The 21,282-nt window shown below is 37.9% G+C and overlaps 1 protein-coding gene across 1 annotated transcript; it reads left to right on the top strand.

Annotated features, from left to right (window-relative positions):
- Positions 1-5,378: 5,378 nt before the first annotated feature.
- Positions 5,379-18,372, top strand: AGA (aspartylglucosaminidase). Its single transcript, XM_036382835.2, has 9 exons — positions 5,379-5,590; positions 7,455-7,608; positions 8,748-8,860; positions 11,461-11,573; positions 12,338-12,452; positions 13,289-13,364; positions 14,077-14,184; positions 16,248-16,381; positions 17,207-18,372. Exons 1-9 carry the CDS (start codon positions 5,446-5,448, stop codon positions 17,305-17,307), a joined length of 1,059 nt encoding a protein of 352 aa, XP_036238728.1. The 5' UTR covers positions 5,379-5,445; the 3' UTR covers positions 17,308-18,372.
- The last annotated feature ends 2,910 nt before the right edge of the window (positions 18,373-21,282 follow it).

The following is a 21,282-nucleotide window of genomic DNA, read 5'->3' as shown; positions in this document are numbered from 1 at the left end:
ATTCCAACCTACATAGTCTCCTTTACATTCTGTGGTGATGCACTTGTGTGACCAGAAAAGGTTGAGATGATTATACTCACATAACCAGACTAAAGTCTCACAAAGTAAGTAAATTAAGATTCATACCTGCTGCTAACCACTGACTTGCCCTCTTGTCTCTAGACATTATATCTTACAATTTAATCAGTAGAGAAGATCAATTTCTGGCACAAAAATTAACTTAAAAATGTAGTGGTAGGTCATAACGTTCTGTTTCTGTGCTTTTTATATCTCAGCCATCTTATCTTAAAATATAGCTAGGAAAATATTACCAAGAAGATTTTTGTTTAAGATTCTAGTTTGTTAGTCTGAAGTCAAAAAAGACTCATTTCCCACTTAATAACCCCTGTGTTTGATATCAGACTTCAGTGGAACTTCTGAAGGACAGTAATTGAATGGCTGGTACATTGCTGAAACAGCTTCTCAAAACAACCTTGACCTGATTTGTACATTTCTTCAGTGGTTAGGAAACACTGCAGTGCTGTGGATACATCCAGTTCAGACAAAATGGAGTAGGAACTTGCTCTTTACTACTTCTCAGATGCATTCTTAAAACCTGTCTTCAAAGTTTTATAATAGTTGAACTGAAGTTTGAGTTTACACTGAACATTATGGGGATGTGATACCTTAGCAAGCTTTACGTGGCTGAACTTAAGTAGGAGACATGGAAGCCAGTATAAAACAAGGGGGCTGGTAAATACAATGGAATACATGGAAAAAACAGAATGACACTATTAGTGATATTAGTACTAACAAAGACTACAAAGAAACACTTTGGAGAAAAGACTATGTGAGGCAACACAGTTTTGTTTTCAAAGATGGGGCTCACACATTTTAAATTACCTCCTAAAGCAAATACTTATTGCTTTTCCATGGTCTAACCATGAAAATATCACAGTGTTGCATGTGTTGATATACACTGGCATTAGATAACCCTAACCTGGTGAGAATCCTGGTTAAAATCTTAGGCATATTCAAACCATTTGAAACATATATAGACATCATAAGTTACCATATTTCTATATTAATATTTGTATAATAGAGGTTTGATGTTAGATTCCTCCCAAAACTGAAAACTTTAAATATGCTCATTTAACAATGTCAAGACAACCTTCGGACTTGGATGAAGTAAACAGTAAGTGGCTGTATTTGTCCAAGATGTTTATTATTGCCATGGATTATATTTATAAAGATATCAGAAAGTTACAAAGAATTTTAATTTTAAAAAAAGTTCCAAAAATGTGCCATGGTCCATTACATGTTCCATATGACAACTTTATTACAGAAGTGGACCAGAATAGCAATTATAAAAAGGAAATATATTACCTATAACTTGTTTTGAGACAGAATACGACAATAGACCAAAATGATAGTACAGGAACATATTATTCTGTGACATAACGTGACAGTAATTATTTTGAAGTTACAAAGGAAGAAAAGAAACTACCATAACTTTGAATTTGATTTAAAAAAAAGAAGCGGTACCAAAAGGAAATTTAGCAATGCAAGCTATTATTGCTATTATTTTTTAGTTGTTATTGATGGCTGTTTGGTTTTTATAATTAGCAGCTGTATTTTTTTCTCATTATCAATATTAATGCTCATTAACATATTGCCTAGGACCAGAGAGTGATAAGGCAGCAGGCACTGGTGCTACACACTGTACAAACTTATAATGGAATGACAATTCATACCCAAAAGACCTGACGGCAGAAGTGAAAGAGAACATGTTACACATGGAAAAAGATGGTTGGGAAAGACATGAAAGCAGTAGGGAAAGCAGAGGTCTGGATAATTGTGTGATTCAAATTTTATACACTTTGACAGATCACACACTGAAAGTTTTACAGGGGATTCAGGTGAAGATAACTAAGTAGCTTTGAAAATGTTTACACATAGCTCTTCTCAAATTTGAGAAGAGGCATAAGGCTCTTTCCTAGTAGATTTGAGAGGCAGTTGATGGAGACATAGACTATGAATAAATCTGTTCATTCTTTACAGTGTTGTTCATCACATGAGTGAACATGTGTATTATAAGAAGCCAAAAAAGGATTGAAAGAGAAAAAAAAAAAAATTTAAAATCCAATCCACTGCTTCTACAAATCTACTTGAAAGAGAAAACCACAATACACAGTTATTTTAAAATATATCTTAATTAGCAAGTGCTAATCAAACTTGATTACTTTTATTAAGGAAATTATTTTCATATTTGCTGTTCATGTGTTTATGTTAGTGTTAGAAAATGTAACTAAAATGAAGATAAAAGTGCAAACAAATTATATAACTATATAACTACAAAATTTAATTAGATTTCAAAGCACATTTACAGAAAATTTGAGACAGCAAAAAGGAGCTAGGCATGCATTTTTAACAGATGGTGCTAGATTAGGTCACACAGATATAATTGAGGTCAGAATTTGGCCACTGTAGGAACAGACCCTCTCAGTGAAAGAGGTGAATTTCTTCCTGTGTTTTTCATTAATTACTCAGTGCCATCCAGTCATAGTGCCGTCTGCTGTAGATCCTCTCACTAATTCCTTGTCCATGCAAGCCATTCTCTAGAATATTCTTTCAGTATTATACATATGAACAAAAATTCTCCTTGTATAAACATCGATTTGCTTTTTAGCAGCAGGGACAAAAGCTTGTTAGCATCATCATTTAGCTCAGCTATGGTCTCTAAGATAACAGTAAGTATTGGAGACAAAGAGACGAAGGGGCATTTCCACTGCTGATGTAGCAAGGACTGATATAAAGCAACAGGTAATTTTTAAGAAAATACAAAGAATTTTTAAATCTCAAGACCAATTTTAAAATACTTTATGTGAGAGACTGAACATAAATCAAGAGCCTGTGGATGCAGCAGAACAGACTTGCAGAGTTGTTTTGGACACTGCTCAAATTCTCCCTAGCTTTCAGCAGGTAGAGAGTTTTATCGACCTTGCTGTTGGTTTTATACAGTGTATATGAAAGCAGTGTTTGCTTTGTTTGTTCACATACAGCATAAAAATATATTAAACAGCATTGTATACAGTAAAGCAAGGATTCAAGATTGCATTTATTTCTAGCAGGAAGTCATTCACGTTTGAGTGCCAGTCAGAAAGCATGCCACAGAAATCAAACCAACCAAATTTCTGCATGAGCCTCAAAGCATAATGTTCTGCTGTTTCAAGTCATACAAAACATTCTCTCCACAGCTGTGCAGGCTCAGCCTGCAGATGAACCTATCACAGTCAATACTTACTTGAATGACACCCATATTAAAGCGTTCTTCTTTCATAACACTCCATTTTATCTCATGAAAAGAAAACTGTATTTGAAAAATATCATTAATGTATCCACTTTATGAATGTGTTGGATTTAATATATATATATTTTTTTTTACTTATTGCTAAATTTATTTCTGGAAATATTTTGTTCTATTTCCCTTCAGCTACTATTAATTTGGATCTGTGTTTTAGTCCATCTCCCTTACCTAACTGGCTTACACAGAAACATATACAGTCTCAAATAAGAACAGCAATAGCAGAAATAAATCAGCTAACAGTACTTACCTGAGTAAAGATTTTTCTAGATTACTTGTAGTTTAGCTTTTGGGAAATGGCTGAAACCAAGGCCATACTATCACTGAAGTCAAACTCAATACTGTATTTCATTATTTTGTGACTTCTGTTTTAAAGAATACATTCCTTTGTGGCAATCATTTAATTCCAAAGGCTGTGGAACGTTTTGTTACAATAAAAATAACATTGCTTTGGGCTTCTTAAACCAGCTTGGGTGCACTCACAATTTATATATGCCTACAAATCTCAGGTTGTCACACATGAGGTTCAAGTATCTCCTCTTAGCACAAACACAAGACCAACAACATTGCTGCTAAAGTGTAATATTCATTCTATATAAATTGAGTTCGGCACATTATATATTGAAAAGGATTAATGAGGACAAGCCAAAGGAGTACTTAGAAGAAAAAAGAGTTTCTTTTTTATCCACATAGAAGCAAAAGTCACCTTTTTCATTTTGTTCAGATATAATGGCTGGTTGATGATCAGCAGCTCCTTGATCCTAATCAGCCCTGAACACAAGCCAGTGAATTTTGCTTACAGCAGGTAAGCCTTTGGACCTGGAAACTGTCAGAGTGCTATGGCAATGGTTCAAAAGCTTTGAACTACTGCTAACTGTTTATCAGGAAAAGCTTGAATGGCAGGGTCAGAATTAAGAAATTACATAAGTTTTATGATTTCTGTAAAGTAAGGCTTTTCACAATTTTTTAAATAACCTGTAAATAACCTACCTGGCTGTAGTAGGTCCCAAAACACGCCCTTCGCAGAAATGTCTCTGTGGCATAAGGCTCTTTTGACAAACACATCCATGTTAGCAAGGTAGCACATGAAGATGCTGCAAATGGATCTCAGGAGCTTACGGGGAGATTGCTGCCACCCTGCAGCCCTGCTGTTACACAGCCTTCTCACACCACGACAGCTCAGCTCCAGCACTCCAGCACCACTGGCAATCTCATCGGCAGGTGGGGGCCCTGGACAAACAGGCTGGCTGTAACACATATGCAGACTCAATAAAAAAGCTGCATCAAAGGCAGCACAGCCAGCAGGCTGAGGGAGGTGATTTTGCCCCTCTAGGCTGCTCTGGTGAGACCCCACCTCAAATACTGCATCCAGCTCTCTGGGACCCCAACACAGGAAAGAGTTGGAGCAAGGCCACACCAGGTTGATCAGAAGGATGGAGCACCTCTCCTAAGAGGAAAAGCTGAGATAGCAGAATAAGCAGAATAACTGGAGTTATTCTGCCTGGAAAGGCTTCAGGGTGACCTCATTGCAGCTTTCCAGTACATGAAGAGAACTTACTGGAAAGATGAAGACTATATAGAAGTGCAGGTAGTGACAAGACAAGGGGAATGGGCCCAAATTGAAACAGAGTAGGCTTAGATTGCGTATTAGGAAAGAATTCATTACTGTGAGGGTGGTGAGGGACTGGAACAGGCTACTCGAGGACGCTGTGCATGCCTCATTCCTGAAGTTCAAGACCAGGTTGGATGGGTCTCTGAGCAGTTTGGTCAACTAGAGGGTGTCCCTGCCTACGGAAGGGGGATTGGAACCACGTGATCTTTAAGGTCCCTTCCCACCCAAACCATTCTATGATTCTGCGAAATACAAACTGTATTTGTGGGCGTGGGCCTCGGTCTCTGCCGAGGGTTTAGCTCTTCCTAGCCACAACACCGTTTCCGGGACTGCAGAGCCCGACGCCGGGCTGCGGTCAGCGCCGGGCCCGGCCCGGCCCGGCCCGGCCCGGTTCGCACCGCCCGCAGGCAGCGGGGACACGGCCGGGCCGTGCGCGCCTGCGCCGCCGGTTTGGAGGCGGCGGAGCGGAGCGGGGCCGGGCCGGGCGGCGATGGCGGCGGGACACGGCGGGGACTGGCAGGGAGTGACGGTCGCGCTCCTCTTCCTCGGTGTGCTGACGCCGGCGGGCGCCGCCTCAGCTGCCGCTCTGCCTGTAGTCATCAACACCTGGGCGTTTAGGACGGCCACAGAGACAGGTGTCCCGGCGGTGCCCCGGGCTGCTGCGGGGCGGGTGGGGCGGTGCTGTGTCTTTCGGGAGCGCCCTCCTGCTTAGGGGCTGCCGGGCGGACCCGAGTGTTGGTGCTGGTTAAGGAAGAACGAGTCTCTGAGGCGTGACTGGGCTGAAGCGTGACCAGAAGGAGCGGGCTATGCCCCGGCTGCCAAGCGGCGCTGGCTGCCGAGCCCCGGCTCTGCTCGCCGCGCTGCCCCGTCACGGCTGAGGGGCAGCCCCGCTGCCGGCGCGGAGGTGGCGGGAGGCGCCTCGGCCGGCTTGGAAAGGGTTACCCTTCCTACGGAAGGGCCCAGCGCCCGAGCTTGCCCGTCCGTCTCTGTGCCGCTAGGAACCTGCGAGCAAATGGTTTCACTTTCCACGATGGGAAGTAACGCTAAAAATCCCGACCAAAAGCCACAAAAACTAAAGAGGGGAGTTACGAACTGCGAAAAAGCTAGATCAAAGACATGCTTTTGTTAATAATGTGGTTTGCACTCTTGTGCAGTGTTATTTAATGTTTTGTTGTTTTTTTTGTTTTTTTGAGCTTCCTCTAAAGAATTAGGTAGTTATATTTTTTCTTTGAAACTGTTGTTTGGTGATGTGTTATGGACCGTCAAAGCAGGCTTTCCTATGGCAACGTACATTGGATGTGAATAGTAATTTTTAAAGACTTGCAGATTATTTTATTACAGCCGAGTTGTAAGCAACCCCTTAGTACAGAATGCTTGCTTGTGAAACGAGTTAGCAGTAAAGCCTTTTAATGGTCAGAAATGAAACACAGTCATGAAAATTGCAAGGCCCTTGGCTTTGCAGCTTCTGAAATCCTGTGCTAAGGCTTAAAGGTAATAGGTAATACGGCAACAAAGGTAATAGGAATCAGACAATACTCATCACACTGAAGTTTGTAATAGAGGCAAGCATATGTGCAGTTGGATGCATAGTATTAAGTCTTATTTTTTCCCTGGTGCAGGCAACTTCATGTAGTACTTGTGAAGCATCTGTGATGATTAGGCTTCTTGGCATATGCTGCCTCCCCTGTGCTGGGTCTGTCAGGTGATGGAGTGCCAGAGCCAGCACAAATTGGAGTAAGCAGGACTGTGATTGTCATTGGCAGCAATCTCAAGCACCTTAGAAGATGTTGCCTGAGGTCCATCCTTGTGAAATCTATCTGCAGTGCCTTCAGGCTCAGTGTATCCAAGTCATGTCGTTTGACACATCTGCAGTGTCTTACAAAGCTGCACCATGATCTAGATCCTGAAGAATGGAACACCAAGGGTTGAACAGGACAATGTGGAGACTTAATTTCTTATATATAATTTTCATTTTGCTTTTGTGCTTACATAGTTACTGATGTACATTTATACCTTTTTATTCTGCAGTTGGACACTTAATACTCTCATACAAAGCTCTTGAGAGCAGCCTTTTTTTTGGCCTTTTTTTGTTATTTTTTTGCATTGGAAGATTTTTTTCCCCTCTCTTTCTTCTCCCAGAAGGCTTTAAACGAGTGGTGATAAAGTAATGATTGGTTCTGGACAGAGAAGGGCATTTGATATAGAGAGCTTGTGATAAGGGTTAATAAATAATACCTCAGTCAAAAAAAAAGCTCTCAGTCTTTCTCAGTCAGAAATACTAATCAGATACGCAAGGAAAAGAATATTTAGAAAAGTGAATAGTGAATTTTGAAAATATAACCAATTCTTTGATTATATTTATATTTTGACTTCATAATCTGTAATTTATAGTTTACTGCTTTTTATCCACTTATGTAATGCACCTGCATCATGTCTATCTTCAAGCTGCAGTAGAAACTCTTTTCCCTAGTGACATTTAATTATTTGTGTTGATTACAGCTTGGAGAGTATTGGAGTTGGGAGGTTCAGAGCTGGATGCGATCGAGAGAGGCTGTGGTCAGTGTGAGATCGATCAGTGTGATGGGAGCGTGGGGTACGGAGGAAGCCCAGATGAAAGTGGAGAAACAACTCTGGATGCAATGATTATGGATGGGTAAGGAAGCTGTACAGAGAAGAGAATGATCCCTGCCGTTATAAACAACTCAGACCCCAAGTGGGAATGCATTATAAGAGTTTTATTGAGAAGAATAAAAAAGTTCACAAGGCAAAAGGGACAGTGCTGGGAGCATGGCCGAACACCAGAGGCTCATCTGGCAGCTCTGTGTTTTATACCCCTGGTGTTCCATCAGCTTGCTGCATATTTGATTTGATTTTACATAGTCTCGCCCCATGTCTCCTCCTGGGTGCCCACACAGTTTCATCAGTGTAGTCCTCAGGGCCATTGCTGGATGAGTTCTGCTGCTTTTAAGGTTGTGTCTCAAAGGTTAGGCCAGCAACAGTCTGTCCGATGTGAACTCACAAACCCACACCACAACACACAGAACCATCCTCACAACCAGGCCACTGCAACAATATCAACCACTCCACAGCATATATCACTATGTCAATATTGACATCATAATATTTAATCAGCAGTATAATTAGTAATACCAATTCATGCAACACCAAGTGAAAGCCAACTTCCATTAACTTGTTTCTCACACGTGCCACTTTTAGCACACTTAAAGGTTGTTACAGGATCTTGGTGCTTTGGGGCTGACTATGGGGCAAGCTAACTTGTGGAACAAGGAAAAATAACATACCTGATTGTGGAAGAGTAGGAAATGACTCTTCACTTGTAGTGCATTAATCCAGTTCTAGGTATAGCAGCTGAAACAGATGGTTTGTAGCATTGTTAGCTTTCCCTTTGCATTCAGTCCATAAATATTTCACTTTTGGGGCAATTGTCTTCAATAATTTATTTGCTGTTTAAAGCTGTTGTGATTAAAAAGTAATTGCAAATATGCGATTCATGTTATGAGTTTATGTAACAAAATAGTTACTCTACTGAAAATATTGCTGTGAATGGAAATACTGTTTCTTGAGTGACATCTCCATGCCTGTGAAAGGAAACAATATAGGTAGGAAGTCTTTCCTTACTAATGTAGTGACATCTGTCTGTGGCATAAAACAATTGAAGCATTATGGTAAAGGAGCAAACTTTTTGCTTTAGATGAGAATAGATTTCCTCTAGTAAAAAATGTGCAATTATTCTTGTAGTTATAATAAGTTTTAAATATTCCTTGTTTCCAGCAACACTATGGAAGTTGGGGCTGTTGCAGATCTCAGGCGTGTGAAAAATGCGATTGGTGTAGCACGAAAGGTCATTGAATACACTAAGCATACGTTACTAGTGGGAGAGTCAGGTAATTATTCCTTTAACTGTTTCCAAGTCAAATCCTCATTTTAAAACACTTCATAATAGAATTGCCATGTTTTCATCTCAGTAACACAGGTAGAAGAATTTCTTGACAATCAAATCAATCTACTCAAATAGTTCAAAAGTGTTTATTCTTTCATTCTGTGTCCATGAAATAGGTTTATTTTTAGACGGAATAAATAGTTGTATGTTTGTTTTTTTCCATTAGCTTAACTGCAAATACTGACTTGTAATCCCAAGGCTAATATCACTGATATCCACGTTACCAAAGATGATTTATTGAAAGTCACTATAGAAACTGTTAGATGTAAATGTTGCATTTAAAACCAGTAACTTTTTCTATGGAATGGCAGAATTAATAGACACTGGAGTTAAATTCTAATATTTTGGTATATATTGAGTGTGATTAGTGTATTTCATAGTTTAAAAGTATTAGTGAGAACTTAAATGTAAAAAAAGCTCAGTAAAGGTTGTACTCCCAGGCACAACAAAAGAGCAATAGCAAATTGGAGGATTAGTTGAGCTTTTTAAATACAGGCTGCTGTTGGTAGAGTAGTACCAGTTTGAAAAAGAGCTGTTCATTCCCCAGAGGTGTGTGAGTGGTGAACAGGTTTCTTGGCTTTTAAGAAGCCTGCTCTGAGCCTCTACCTGCTCAGAAGGAAATATGCAGATAAGTCTGAAAAATGACATCTGAGCATTAATGGTGATTCAATTGCTTTGAAATTGATAAGAAAAGATAAAATATTCTTGAAGTAATTAGCAGGTGCAAAAGTAAGTACATGAGCATTTTTTTGATGGAGTAAAATGGAACAATTTTGGGAGGTGAGGATACAATTTGACTGAAGGTCTGAACAGAGAAACCTGTAGATTCTATTTAATTTAAGGCAATTGACAATGATGATAGCTTTTCTAAGAGAAATTTCACATGTAGTGCAGAAAAAGAAATTGGTCAGGTGTTAAATAGTTGAGGGAGAAGTACTCCTAATACTCATTTGCCCCTCATTGCTAGCTACCACAGTATTTTTAAATTTTAATCAGGAGAATGAACAGAAAGGATAAGGAAAATGAAGAAACAGAAGGATTAAAGTGCTGATTTTAGATCCATCTTCCAATCTAAGAAGGTACCTCTTTGCCTACTGGAGGCATGTGGACAAGTTTATTATGCTGAATACTTACTGTCAGTGATAGCTTGCTCAGAAGAAAACACCTAGCAGTATTGGCAAAAGAAAGATGTGAAAGCTAAAGATTCATCTGAGTAAAAATTTGAGATGGTATTTAATGTTAATGAATTAATGAAAACAGTGGAGAAATTGAGAAAGACTATTTCTTTTGAAGAAATGTATTTTTTGTGGAAATCAGAACCTGGATAAGAGAAACTCTGATTGTCTTCACCAGATGAAGATGAATAAAAGGAAAATCCATATGAACCTTCAAACTGGCATGTGAGAGAACAAAATAAAAATACTTGTATTTCTAAATAGAAGTACTTCTATTACAGAAAAGATAGCTAGAACAGTAAAATCTTTTTATATAAATGCATGTAATCTCTGTAGGCTTTTTTTATTCAAGATGCAAAATTAGGAACTCTGCTTCCTGGAATAAAAAGAATGTTTCAAAACTATGAAATAATTCTTGACAAACATTCACAAGCACAATTTTATCTTAGGGGAAAAAAAAAACCCAAAACAAAACAACAACAAAACCCCCAAATTCTGCCTGTTTATTCTATAAGTATTTATTTAATTGAAGCTGTCAGTTTTCTTTTCCTCTGAGTGCTGATACTTGTGTCAGTTTTTAAGAAAAACATAGAAAAGCAGTCCAGAAATAATTGAAGGCTTCTCTTAATTCTTGGACTGGATAAGTCTGTTCAGCTGTGTATTATAGTGACATTATTATCAAGGATTGATAATATAAATTCAAGCATCTGCACCTAGCAACAGTATCTGTTACTGGGTAATATCAAAAGTATCTACAGCTAGAAGATGACAGAAGAGTTGATCTTTTTTCTTTTTCTTTGCCTAATGATAAGTCATTCTTAGAAGTGTAGCATTCTTTCGTTGCTTGTGTTGGTATTTCTTTTGCTCTCTTGTCACATACTATATTAATTTTCAAAACAAGGAAGCAGTCACTTCTAAAGCTGCTAGGACGAAGTGTAATGTGATGTAAGCTGGTGGATTCCTTTCTTCAGGTATCAGTTTTAATGGCAAACATAGTGTTATGTTATTTGTATTTGATAAAAACTTGCTTTTTAGGGAAAATACACCTATATTTGGATGATTTATTTGTGACACCTAGGCCGTTCTTGTTTCATACTCTTAATTGTGTCCAGTTGATTGACAGAGTTGAATTTGTTTCTCTTTCAATGGGAAAACTTTTATGTCACCGCCTGTGAAGCAAGAGTTGGCTACTGCAGTTCTACATCATTCTAATGGCTGAAACTGCTCCCTGAAGATGTATTTCTCATCTCCAAAAAGGATGTCGAATTTCTTGATTTCTAAAAAAGCATAACATGAATACATTATCATAAAACCCATAAAACTGTGAATAAATCAGTGTTTCTTTTTTATTTTGTTCTTGCTTTTCAAGCCTCCCTGTTTGCTGTAAAAATGGGGTTTTCATATGAAGACTTAACTACCCAGAAATCCCTTTCGCTGTATTCAGAGTGGCTTAATCAAAGCTGTCAGCCAAACTACTGGAAGGTACAGTGCAGTGATGGCAGTGAAGGGGGGATTTAAAAAGTCAGTAGTCCTTCTTCCTTTCAGCTTATATTGAAGTTACCCGTTACATGTGAAGAAAAAGAATTTTTGTATATTATACAGAAAAACCTTAGTATTACGAAGCACTTGCTAGACTTGGGAGTATATGTGTCTAGTTATTATTTCTTAGCTCCTGCTGCTTTTGACCTTGCTGCAGCAGTGTTTTGGTGTGGGAGTTAATTAGTTCTTGATTGGGACAGGACTTACCTAAATAAACAATGCATGTGTTTTTTGATGCATGTGTAAATTTCTGAAAAAAAATCTTACAGAAATAATTAATGTCTTTAAATAGTTTAGAGGCATTATGCATCTTTGAATACATCAGGTTAGTGCAGATGTCCATTAAGCTTGCCTGTTGTGGTGAGCTTGGCTTGTTTTTTGAATGGGGCTTTTTTTTGCTTGGGTGTTACAGAATTCTACATGTTTGTACACTAGTTTGGGGTTTTTTTTGACCAGTCAGTTGAGCAAAAGAGAGTCCTTAATTTGAACAACATAACTTTTCCAGGAAAATCTTTTTACTGTATAATACCAGAAATCAGTCTTTATTCATGAAGCAAAACAATTTTTGGGATCTCAGTACATCTCTGTGATTTAAGTACTGGACATCTAATGCCTTTATGGTAGATTATAGCTATTGACTGCAGTATTTTTTAATTAATCTGTATTGAATATGTTATATATTCATGCAAATCACCAACTAATTACAGAATGTGGTGCCAGACTCTTCAAAGTCCTGTGGACCGTATAAACGGCGTGAAGAAGTAACTTATAAAGAAGAACAGACCAGCTCACAAAGAAGTGTTCATAACCATGATACTATTGGTAACAACTTTTGGTAACTCTGATGCTGATCTTTTTTTCCTCATTCCTCTAACAATTAAATCATACTTATTTAAAGAAGAGTATTTAATATAGGAATTATTTTCTGTTTATAGAGGTTTCAAGATTCTGTTATGTGTTAGGATGGAGTGCCTAAAAGTAGGATTTGTTTTTGTTTTTTTCAAGTTCACTGGCTGCACAGACACTTCCTTCATTTTTTGCCATTAACTCTTGTTCATTGCCCTGCTGCTTTTCCCATAGATAGCTTGGCATAATTGCTTGGGCTGCTGTGGATGCTTAGGAAACTGACTAAGTTTAAAATAATTATGTTTGTCTTGATTATGGTGTGCTGTCAGACCAACTTAAAAGGCCTTGAAGTGGTAGAAGTGAGTATACCATTACTCGTTTTGCCAACTAAAAGCAGTGTTTTTCACACTCCTTAAACTTAAAAAGTTTGCTTTCATTTTTCTTCTGTCCTGGCTTTCTTCTAAATCAGTAAATTTCTACAGAAACTAGTACTAAAACAAATTAGCAGCAGTTGGCCCTAAAACTTCTGAGAGTTTACTGATTGAGGATTGTTAATTGCTAAGACTGTAAGTTGATTAATGAGCAGATCAGACAAAGGACTAGAGCAGTTATAGGTTCATGTCTTTCATATCTTTATACTTCATAGTCTCGAAACTTGCACTTTTTGGTTTAGTTTGGATTTTTCTAAGTTGAGCAATAACTTTCTGTGTGATGGTCTTTATGATACGAAGAATTAGCAAGTTGTTAGTGTCAACTAAATAAATGTGCTAGTAGTGTTCCTGAATATGTTTTGTTCCTGTTGAAAATCTTAGGTATGGTTGTAATTGGTGTGAGTGGAACCGTTGCTTCTGGGACGTCTACTAATGGTGCAATCCACAAACTTCCAGGGTTAGTATCTCTGATTTTACAAAAAAGCTTTTTTCTCCCACCTTGTTTCCTATGTTAAACTTGTCATTGGGGCTTAAAATGTTTACCTGTAGATCACAAAACTTTTTTTGTACACTTGCCATAAATCCTAATATTGAGAAACTGATTCAGTTGCAAGAGTACATGTTGCATTTGAGGGAATGCTTGTTTTTCAGCTTGGTTAATTCACCATATAGAGGCACAAACAACTGGCACAGTTGTGAGACAACTTGTAAGGCAAGGCACCAGGGACAAATAAGCATTTTGGAGAGGCGCACAGTCTCCTAAGAAATGTACATAAAATCAGAGCCTCAGGCTTGTGTTATGTCTTTGAGATGCTTTTTCTACGCAGTTAGGATTATTGTCTGTCAACCAAGTCAGACAACTTCTGGATTTAGCAACAAGTTATTGAACATATTAATGTCCCCAGCTGCTTACTGTTGCCCACAGGCTAAAGCTCACTGGCTTAACTATTGTCAGTATAATAACAGACAGTTATGCATTGGCGGTGGATTAAGCCTCGGGTCAGTCAGGTTGTCACAGATCATTTTTACAGGTAGTCTTAAGACAAGACTTTTGACTGCAGTGAATTGACCTCTTTACCTGTTCTGTTCTCCTGTGGGTTTAATGCTAAGTCAGCTGGAGGCAGTAAGGCTGACAAAGTTTGGTTTTTATTTTCCATTGTTCACTACAGGCGTGTGGGAGATTCTCCAATAGCTGGAGCAGGATCCTACGCGGATAGTACCGCCGGAGGAGCTGCAGCCACTGGGGATGGTGACATCATGATGCGCTTCTTACCCAGGTTTGTCTTTAGGGCAGACTTTGCTAGATTTCTGCAGCAAAATGTGGACTCAGCAAATGAAGAAATAGATTAAAAATATGGTCTGACTTAGTGGCTGCTGAAGTGGGAGTAAAGGAAGGAGTGGAAGGGGAAAGAATAGTAGCAGAACCAAGTTACCCTTTTTATCTGTTTTAAAAGAAGAGACTTAAATATCTTGATGACAGATCCCTTAATACTGCCAAGCTGTGAGCAAACAGGCAGTGGGTAATGAGTATATTTCCAACCTGTATGCTTTTTAGCAGAATCGATTAGCTTTCTTCTCCAAAGCGTTTTGCGTGTGGGAAAGTATCATAAATTGTAGAAAGGATGAACTGTGGGTCTCAGCTCACTCAGGAGGTATCACTGCAGCAATCCTTTGTAATTGCATCTAATTTGAAACTGAAAGAGGTGTTTTAGTGTTGTCACAGTGGTTGCATAAACTGTAAGAAATGTCTCTCTTCGTGAGCATCCTCGTGGGTCGCTCTCAGCAGGAATCAATTATGGAAGTCCATGCTGAACATAATGGGCACTGATGCTTGAAGGATAATATAGAAGTGGCCTTCATATCACTCAGGCAACTTCTCTGAAACTTTGGCAGCCAAGAAAGCCTGCTGGCTGTTGCATAATTACAGATGTTGTCAGTGAATTTCAAGCTGTTCTGAGTCAGTCTTTCAAACACAAGGCAGTTGACAACTTCATGAGTTATCTATCTTGTCATACAAGATACCAAGATGAGTAGTGAGTTGATCTCCACTATAAGGTTAGTCAGTAAAAGCTTAGATTGCACTTAAGCAGCCTGAAGTGTTTGTCTGTAATGCTTAAAACATTTAATGTTGGCACCAGTGGGTTAATTACCAGACTAGGTGGTTAATTACTGGTTCCTTATAGATAAAGATTTTTACTAATTCCATGATATTTAGATATTCCCACATGAAAACAAAGACAAGAATTAACCTCCCAGAAGTGAAGGAAGTGTCAAATAAAGGGCAAAATTGTTAATATTTTGTGTATGTCCTCATTGAGGTGGTAACTTCTTGCTGAGTTTTTGATTAGTCAAGAATGAAATACAGCTTTATATCAGATAGTCTTTAGATAACTTGAACCTTTTTGATTGTTAGAATAAATAAATCAAAGATAATAGGGAATCTCAAAATGCAAGAGTTTTTCTTTTCTGTGGTACTTTGATAACGTATGTAATTAATGCAATCTGTAGATGTCTTAGTGTAATGAGTTTGTCTTGGTATATGCATCTTTCATCAAAGCATAAAATGTTGTTTGCTTGTAAGTTATGACATGAGTTATCATTTAATCTTCAGGTTCTGAAAGAAAATGGCAACATAAGTAATCTTTTACCTCAGGACATTTTGGAAATGCAACTGGTTCATCTCAAGCAATTTCTTTCAATATAAAGGAAATTAATTTTGATTACTCTTAGAATAAGGAGGCTTTTTTAATCATTTTGTAAAAAGTTTGAAAGTGGCTCAAAGTCCTGATCAAAACATGGTACCTTCATATTCATAAAATAAAGAAAATCTGTCACTTTTGATGTTTTCAGAAACTTAATTTTTTTCTGAAAGATTTTTTTAATGCTTACTGAACTCAATAATTTATCAGTAATGTAATACTGAGTTTTCCTCAAAAAATTATCTTGACATTAGCCTTTCTGAAAATTAGCAATTACTTCTAATGTTAAATCAAATCATGTGATGAAAAGTAGAAGCCACTAAGTCTTCTAAGCCACTGCTCCTTGCAGTTTTTTAACTGATCTTTTGCTTAGCCTCTTCTACGGCAAAGGATCAGAGTTCTGTCTTGGTTTGACCTGCCATAGAATGATGCATGGTATAGATGTTATCTTGTAGTCCCTTTTAGTCTTGTTTTAATTGCTTTTTGTGTACAATTTGAGTAATAATTGCCAATAAGAAGTTGGCTTAAAAATTATCACGTGTTTCCATTATTCAAAGAAACCAGTGTCTCTTCTGTGGTACTTTAAATTATGTAACCTAAATATGGCTAATTTTCTGGGTATGGGGTTGGGTTTTTTTTAGTTACCAAGCTGTGGAATATATGAGGATGGGAACAGACCCAACAGTAGCCTGTCAGAAAGTTATTTCCAGAATCCAGAAGTACGCTCCAAAGTTCTTTGGTGCTATCATTTGTGCCAATACAACTGGAAGTTATGGTATGTATTTTGTTGGGCAGACAAAGGTGCTTGACCTAACTAGGTCACTGATGCACAAAACTGAGCAGAAGTTTTTAAAAAGTCTTTAACTATTCTTTGAAGACTGCAGCAGTACCGGCCATTCACAGTATGGAATGCTGGTTAGGAGGGCAGCTGTGTCCTAGTGCAGACTGGAGGTAATTTAATTTTGCATTTTGATGTCTTAGACTTTCACAAAATTTATGGAAGTCTTAGCAAAACCCAAAAATATTTACGACCTTCATTTGTTTTCCTGGACTGTATATGATTAATTTGAAGGTTTTAAAAAAAGACTGCTTTGCCTTCCCTAGATATGGCATAAGGGAGAGAGAATATGAATGTTAAGCATAGCTTCAAAGCGATCTAAGAGTAGTCATTTTGCCAAGCATCTCATTAGTGAACTCTTAGATCAGTGGGAAATACAATTTGCTAATCAATGTGGATTATTTAGTTAGACTGCTTTGCTTATCTTTGATCTGCTACTTCCTATAGTTCTGTGTTTAAGAGATTAGTGTTGAAGGAACTCATTAAATTAATCAGGATTGAAAGAGAGAGAGATTTTCCTGACTTGTGTTACTGTTTTGAATTGTACTATAAGGGCATTAATTGCACTACAACAGCCAGCAGTATTGTATTTTAACTTTAAAATTAAATACTTTCAAGATGTCTTGGGTTAAACATTTTGTAAAAGAATAATTATACCACTGTAGTAGAATTAGTAACTGGATCTTTAGATTATAAAATACAGTGACAGAGAGACTAACCCCAAATGTAGTAAATTAGAATCTTGTTTTCTTTTTTTCTTAGGTGCTGCATGTAATAAAATTCCAGGATTCACTCAGTTTCACTTCATGGTTTCAAACCCTTTGCTAAGTCGACCAACTGAGCAAGTAGTAGACTGCATTTAATTCCTTTTGTCCTGTTAGCATCTCAACTTAGAAGAGGACAGTGCTAAGTTCCACCAGTTATTACTACCTTAAAAATGGTTGTTTCTAGCATTTAATGGCTGTTATGGTCTGCTTGTTTTCCTACGAACTGAGTAGCCAGAAGTGATGAATAGTAACCATTGAACAGGCCCTTTGCCTTGTCACTTAAAAATATATTTGTCAGACATTTGGAATAACAGGCTGGAAGTGGAACTATGACTCTACAGATAAAATTTATGCTGAGAATATTTAATTGTCTTTCAAAGATTTAGTCAAGGTTTTCTCTTGAAAAGAAAATTGCATGAAAATGCTGACATGAAAGGAAAGGGGCTTGAGGAGTAGTGGAGACTATTTCAAAGCTTTAATGAAGAGACAAGAAGTCCTTATGGACCATTCTCACTTGTTCCACAACAGCTGAGAATACGTTTGAATAGACAGTACATGCAACCATCCCTGGTAGTACAAACCTTCAAGGAGTTTTGGTTGACTGACTGGATGTGAAGACAAATGATTAGAAATCATCCTGTCACCCTTTTTTTGTAGTGGAAGTTATGAACCATAATCAGAGTGATTTCCTTGTCAGTAATATCCTGTGCACTCACCCTGTCTTACAGCACATTAACCTCTGCAAAGGAGCAGTTATATGCCTAGAGTGTGACAGTTACCTATAGCTTTGGGTTTTGTCACTTTCTTTGTCTAGAGACATCAGGATTCATTTGGAATAGAACTTTAGCATAATGAGGATCATTCCACAGGTATTTGAAGATCTGTTTGATCATTCTCTTAAATTGGTGACTTACTGATTTGATGGAATCGTTGCTAAAATCAAGCTAAGAAATGGCAAAAGAGGAGAGCGAGTAAAAAGAATGTGTCTTGTCATTTTGATTATTCTCTGTCTACTTAAATAAAATCATTGGGTAATAAAAGCACACATTAATGTATTAATAAAGTCATTTAGATGCTTGTGCACTGTGCATTTGATTAATTGTTGCTTTATGTTTCAAGGTGGTATCTTTAAAAGCTGGAAATAAACCATTCAAGCTAGAATGGCTATGTTTAATGGCTTGCTATTGAACTTCATCAACAAAGTGATTTACTCACTTCTGTCAGTGGATCCTCAGAGCATGTTGTAGCAGTATTCACTGCAGGTCACAGAAAGCTTTTGTCAGAGAAGCTCCTACTGAACACATCTGTAATGGATTAAGATAAGTTTTCTACCTGTGCTACCTACAATCCTTCTTCCATGGCTGCTCTATCTTCAGATAACTCAGGCAGTCAAGTGCAAATAGATTAATAAAATCCTAGTGATTGCTACTTTGAAGATTGCAGCGTGGATTATGAACATAGAAGGTTCAGTACTGCGAGCAGAGCAGTAATGTCTCAAATTTCTGCAGCTGAATTCTCCAGGATTCATTTCTCAAAGAGGTTTGGGAACATCCATAGCTTGCTTTCTAGAGTGCTTATGTCACTCTGTACTAGCTAGTCTATGCCACTATGTTATAGTGCCCTATAACAGTGTATCTTGAAGTCACTGTTACAGTGCAAACTTCCTACATAGCTTAGCTGTGCTGGCTGACAGCAGCTGAATGTGAGCCAGCTGTGTCCAGGTGGCCAAGAAGGCAATGGCATCCTGGCCTGTATCAGCAATGGTGTGGCCAGTGGGACTAGGACAGGGATTGTCCCTCTGTGCTCAGAACTGGTGAAACCAGACTTTGAGTCCTGTGTCCAGTTCTGGGCCCCTCATAACACAAGGGGGTGAGTCCAGAGAAGGGCAGTGGAGCTGTTGAAGGGTCTAGAGGGTAAATCCTAGGAGTGGCTGGGGGACAGGGGTTGTTTAGCCTGGAGAAAAGGAGGCTTAGGGGGAACCTTACTGCTCTTTACAACTGCCTGAAAGGAGGGTGTAGCCACGTGGGAGGCAGCCTTTTTATCCAGACTGCCAGTGACAGGACAAGGGGAAATGGCCTCACACTGTGCCAAGGGAAGTTCAGGTTGGATATCAGGAGGAGTTTCTTCACTGGAAGGGTAGTCATGCATAGGAGGGCTGCCCAGGGAGATGGTGGAGTCACTGTCTCTGGAAGTGTTCCATAAAAGACTGACATGGCACTTTGTAATATGTTTTTTTTTTGGCATGGTGATGTTTGATGAAAGGTTGGACTTGGTGATCCTGGAGATCTTTTCCAACCTTACTGATTCTATTATTCTGTGAAAATTACTTGTTTCCATGAGACATATGCATTAATACATATGGTTAGATAATATGGGTCTCTCTGTGGTGATGCATTAGTTATAAATGAAAGGGTTAGTTTGTGTATATTATTTTGATATATCATTAATTTGACAGTATATTAAATCTTAATATTAAGAATGTACTATTCTGATGTTATGGACAGAATTCAGAATTAGAAAAATAATGGTCTTGGTATTTTGTCTTAGAATATTTTTTTAAAGGTTGCTAATGATGTTCTGTTATGCTTAGCAGACACAAATTTTTTTAGAAAAGATATCAAGCACAGACTCCTCTCAAAAGTAAGCAAAAACTATTAGAATCTGTTGGGGTTGCAAAAAAGTATTTTACTGTTTTCAATTTCAGTTTTTACTATCCAACTTTTACAATACAGAATATGAGGATTTGTGATTTAGTGGCTCAATTGAATGCATCTGTCTGTAAAGCTGTGGGGCTTTTCAAAGTTCATTAGCTTCTTTTTAGCCATTTTTTATCTGTTTCTAAAGACAGAAAAAGAATCTTTGCTCAACAGTCTGACTAAAAGTGAACTATGCTCTGTTTTTGCATAGCATCAAATTGTTCCTTAATAAAGCAATCTGTGTGTACCCTGGCAATGTTTTGCATGCACTTACTGAAGAAAGCTTCCCTGTGATTTCACCATTTGTAGGTTACCACTGAAACACATTCTTTCATTTGTAGCTGCCTCACTCAGGAATAATTCAGTTTTAGAGAATTCAAGATTGATTTTTAGATGGAATCTACAATGCTATATAAACTGAAGTGAGTCAATCAGCATTTGTTGAGTTTAGTTTATCACGTGACTGTTTTAACTACTTAACAGTGCTGTTCATGCTTGTTTTGAAACACAGACGGTGTGCAGGATTTTTGTGCTATTATCTATAGTCTGTTATATATATATAATCAGTTATACTGTTAAATTTACTCCAGCTCTAATATACAGCAGATACGTTACATATTAAGTACTGAAGTACAAATGTTTTCACTGGAGGGTCTGCTCATTCCTCCACATAGACTCCATTAAATTTGCAGCAAGATCTGAAATATTCATGGAGCAGAAATGAATGAATCTCAGGATTTTGTGACTAATATTGTTATTGTTTAAGCTGCTGAGTCAGAAGGAAACATTTATGTTTGTGCATTTAACAACCTTAGCTGTGTTTTCATTTTCTTTTTTTCTCCTGACAGTTGGAATCAGTGTAAGTAAATACAGCTGCTGATGCCATGCTGTCTCGGTGTGATTAGCGCATACCTTTACAGTGACAGTGGTGGTCTGTGAAATAAAAGCAACAGCAACTTCAAAGGCTTCCATTTTAGGGACTCCCTGATACTAGTGAGGTTTTTTTTTCCTTTTTCTAATAAGGTAGAGAAAAAGCTTTACAAGAAGTTTTGATTATACTTTTTCCAGGTAGAGCTTTATAAAAGGAATTGTATTGTAAATGTTAGGGGGTTTTATTGGTTAAAAATGGTGATTTTGTTTCTCTGCATAGAAAAAAACCTGTCATGTGTTAGATGAACAGGAAGTTTCATATTTTCACCCTTGCATACTTGCCAGCCGGACTCTGAAATACATTTTGACCCTAATTCTGTTTGTTGCTATGTTATGATTTTGACTGCTGGTGTTGTGTAATTACATAGAAAGCAGTGGCCTTGCCACTTGAACGTAGCAGAAAAGTTGTGTTGTGTTTTATATTTCTAATTTCTAAATATTTATC

This window comes from Molothrus ater, chromosome 4 (assembly GCF_012460135.2).
Source record: "Molothrus ater isolate BHLD 08-10-18 breed brown headed cowbird chromosome 4, BPBGC_Mater_1.1, whole genome shotgun sequence".
NCBI classification, from domain to species: Eukaryota; Metazoa; Chordata; class Aves; order Passeriformes; family Icteridae; genus Molothrus; species Molothrus ater.
Note: the sequence above shows the minus strand (reverse complement) of the source record. Positions and strands in the feature narration are given on the sequence as shown.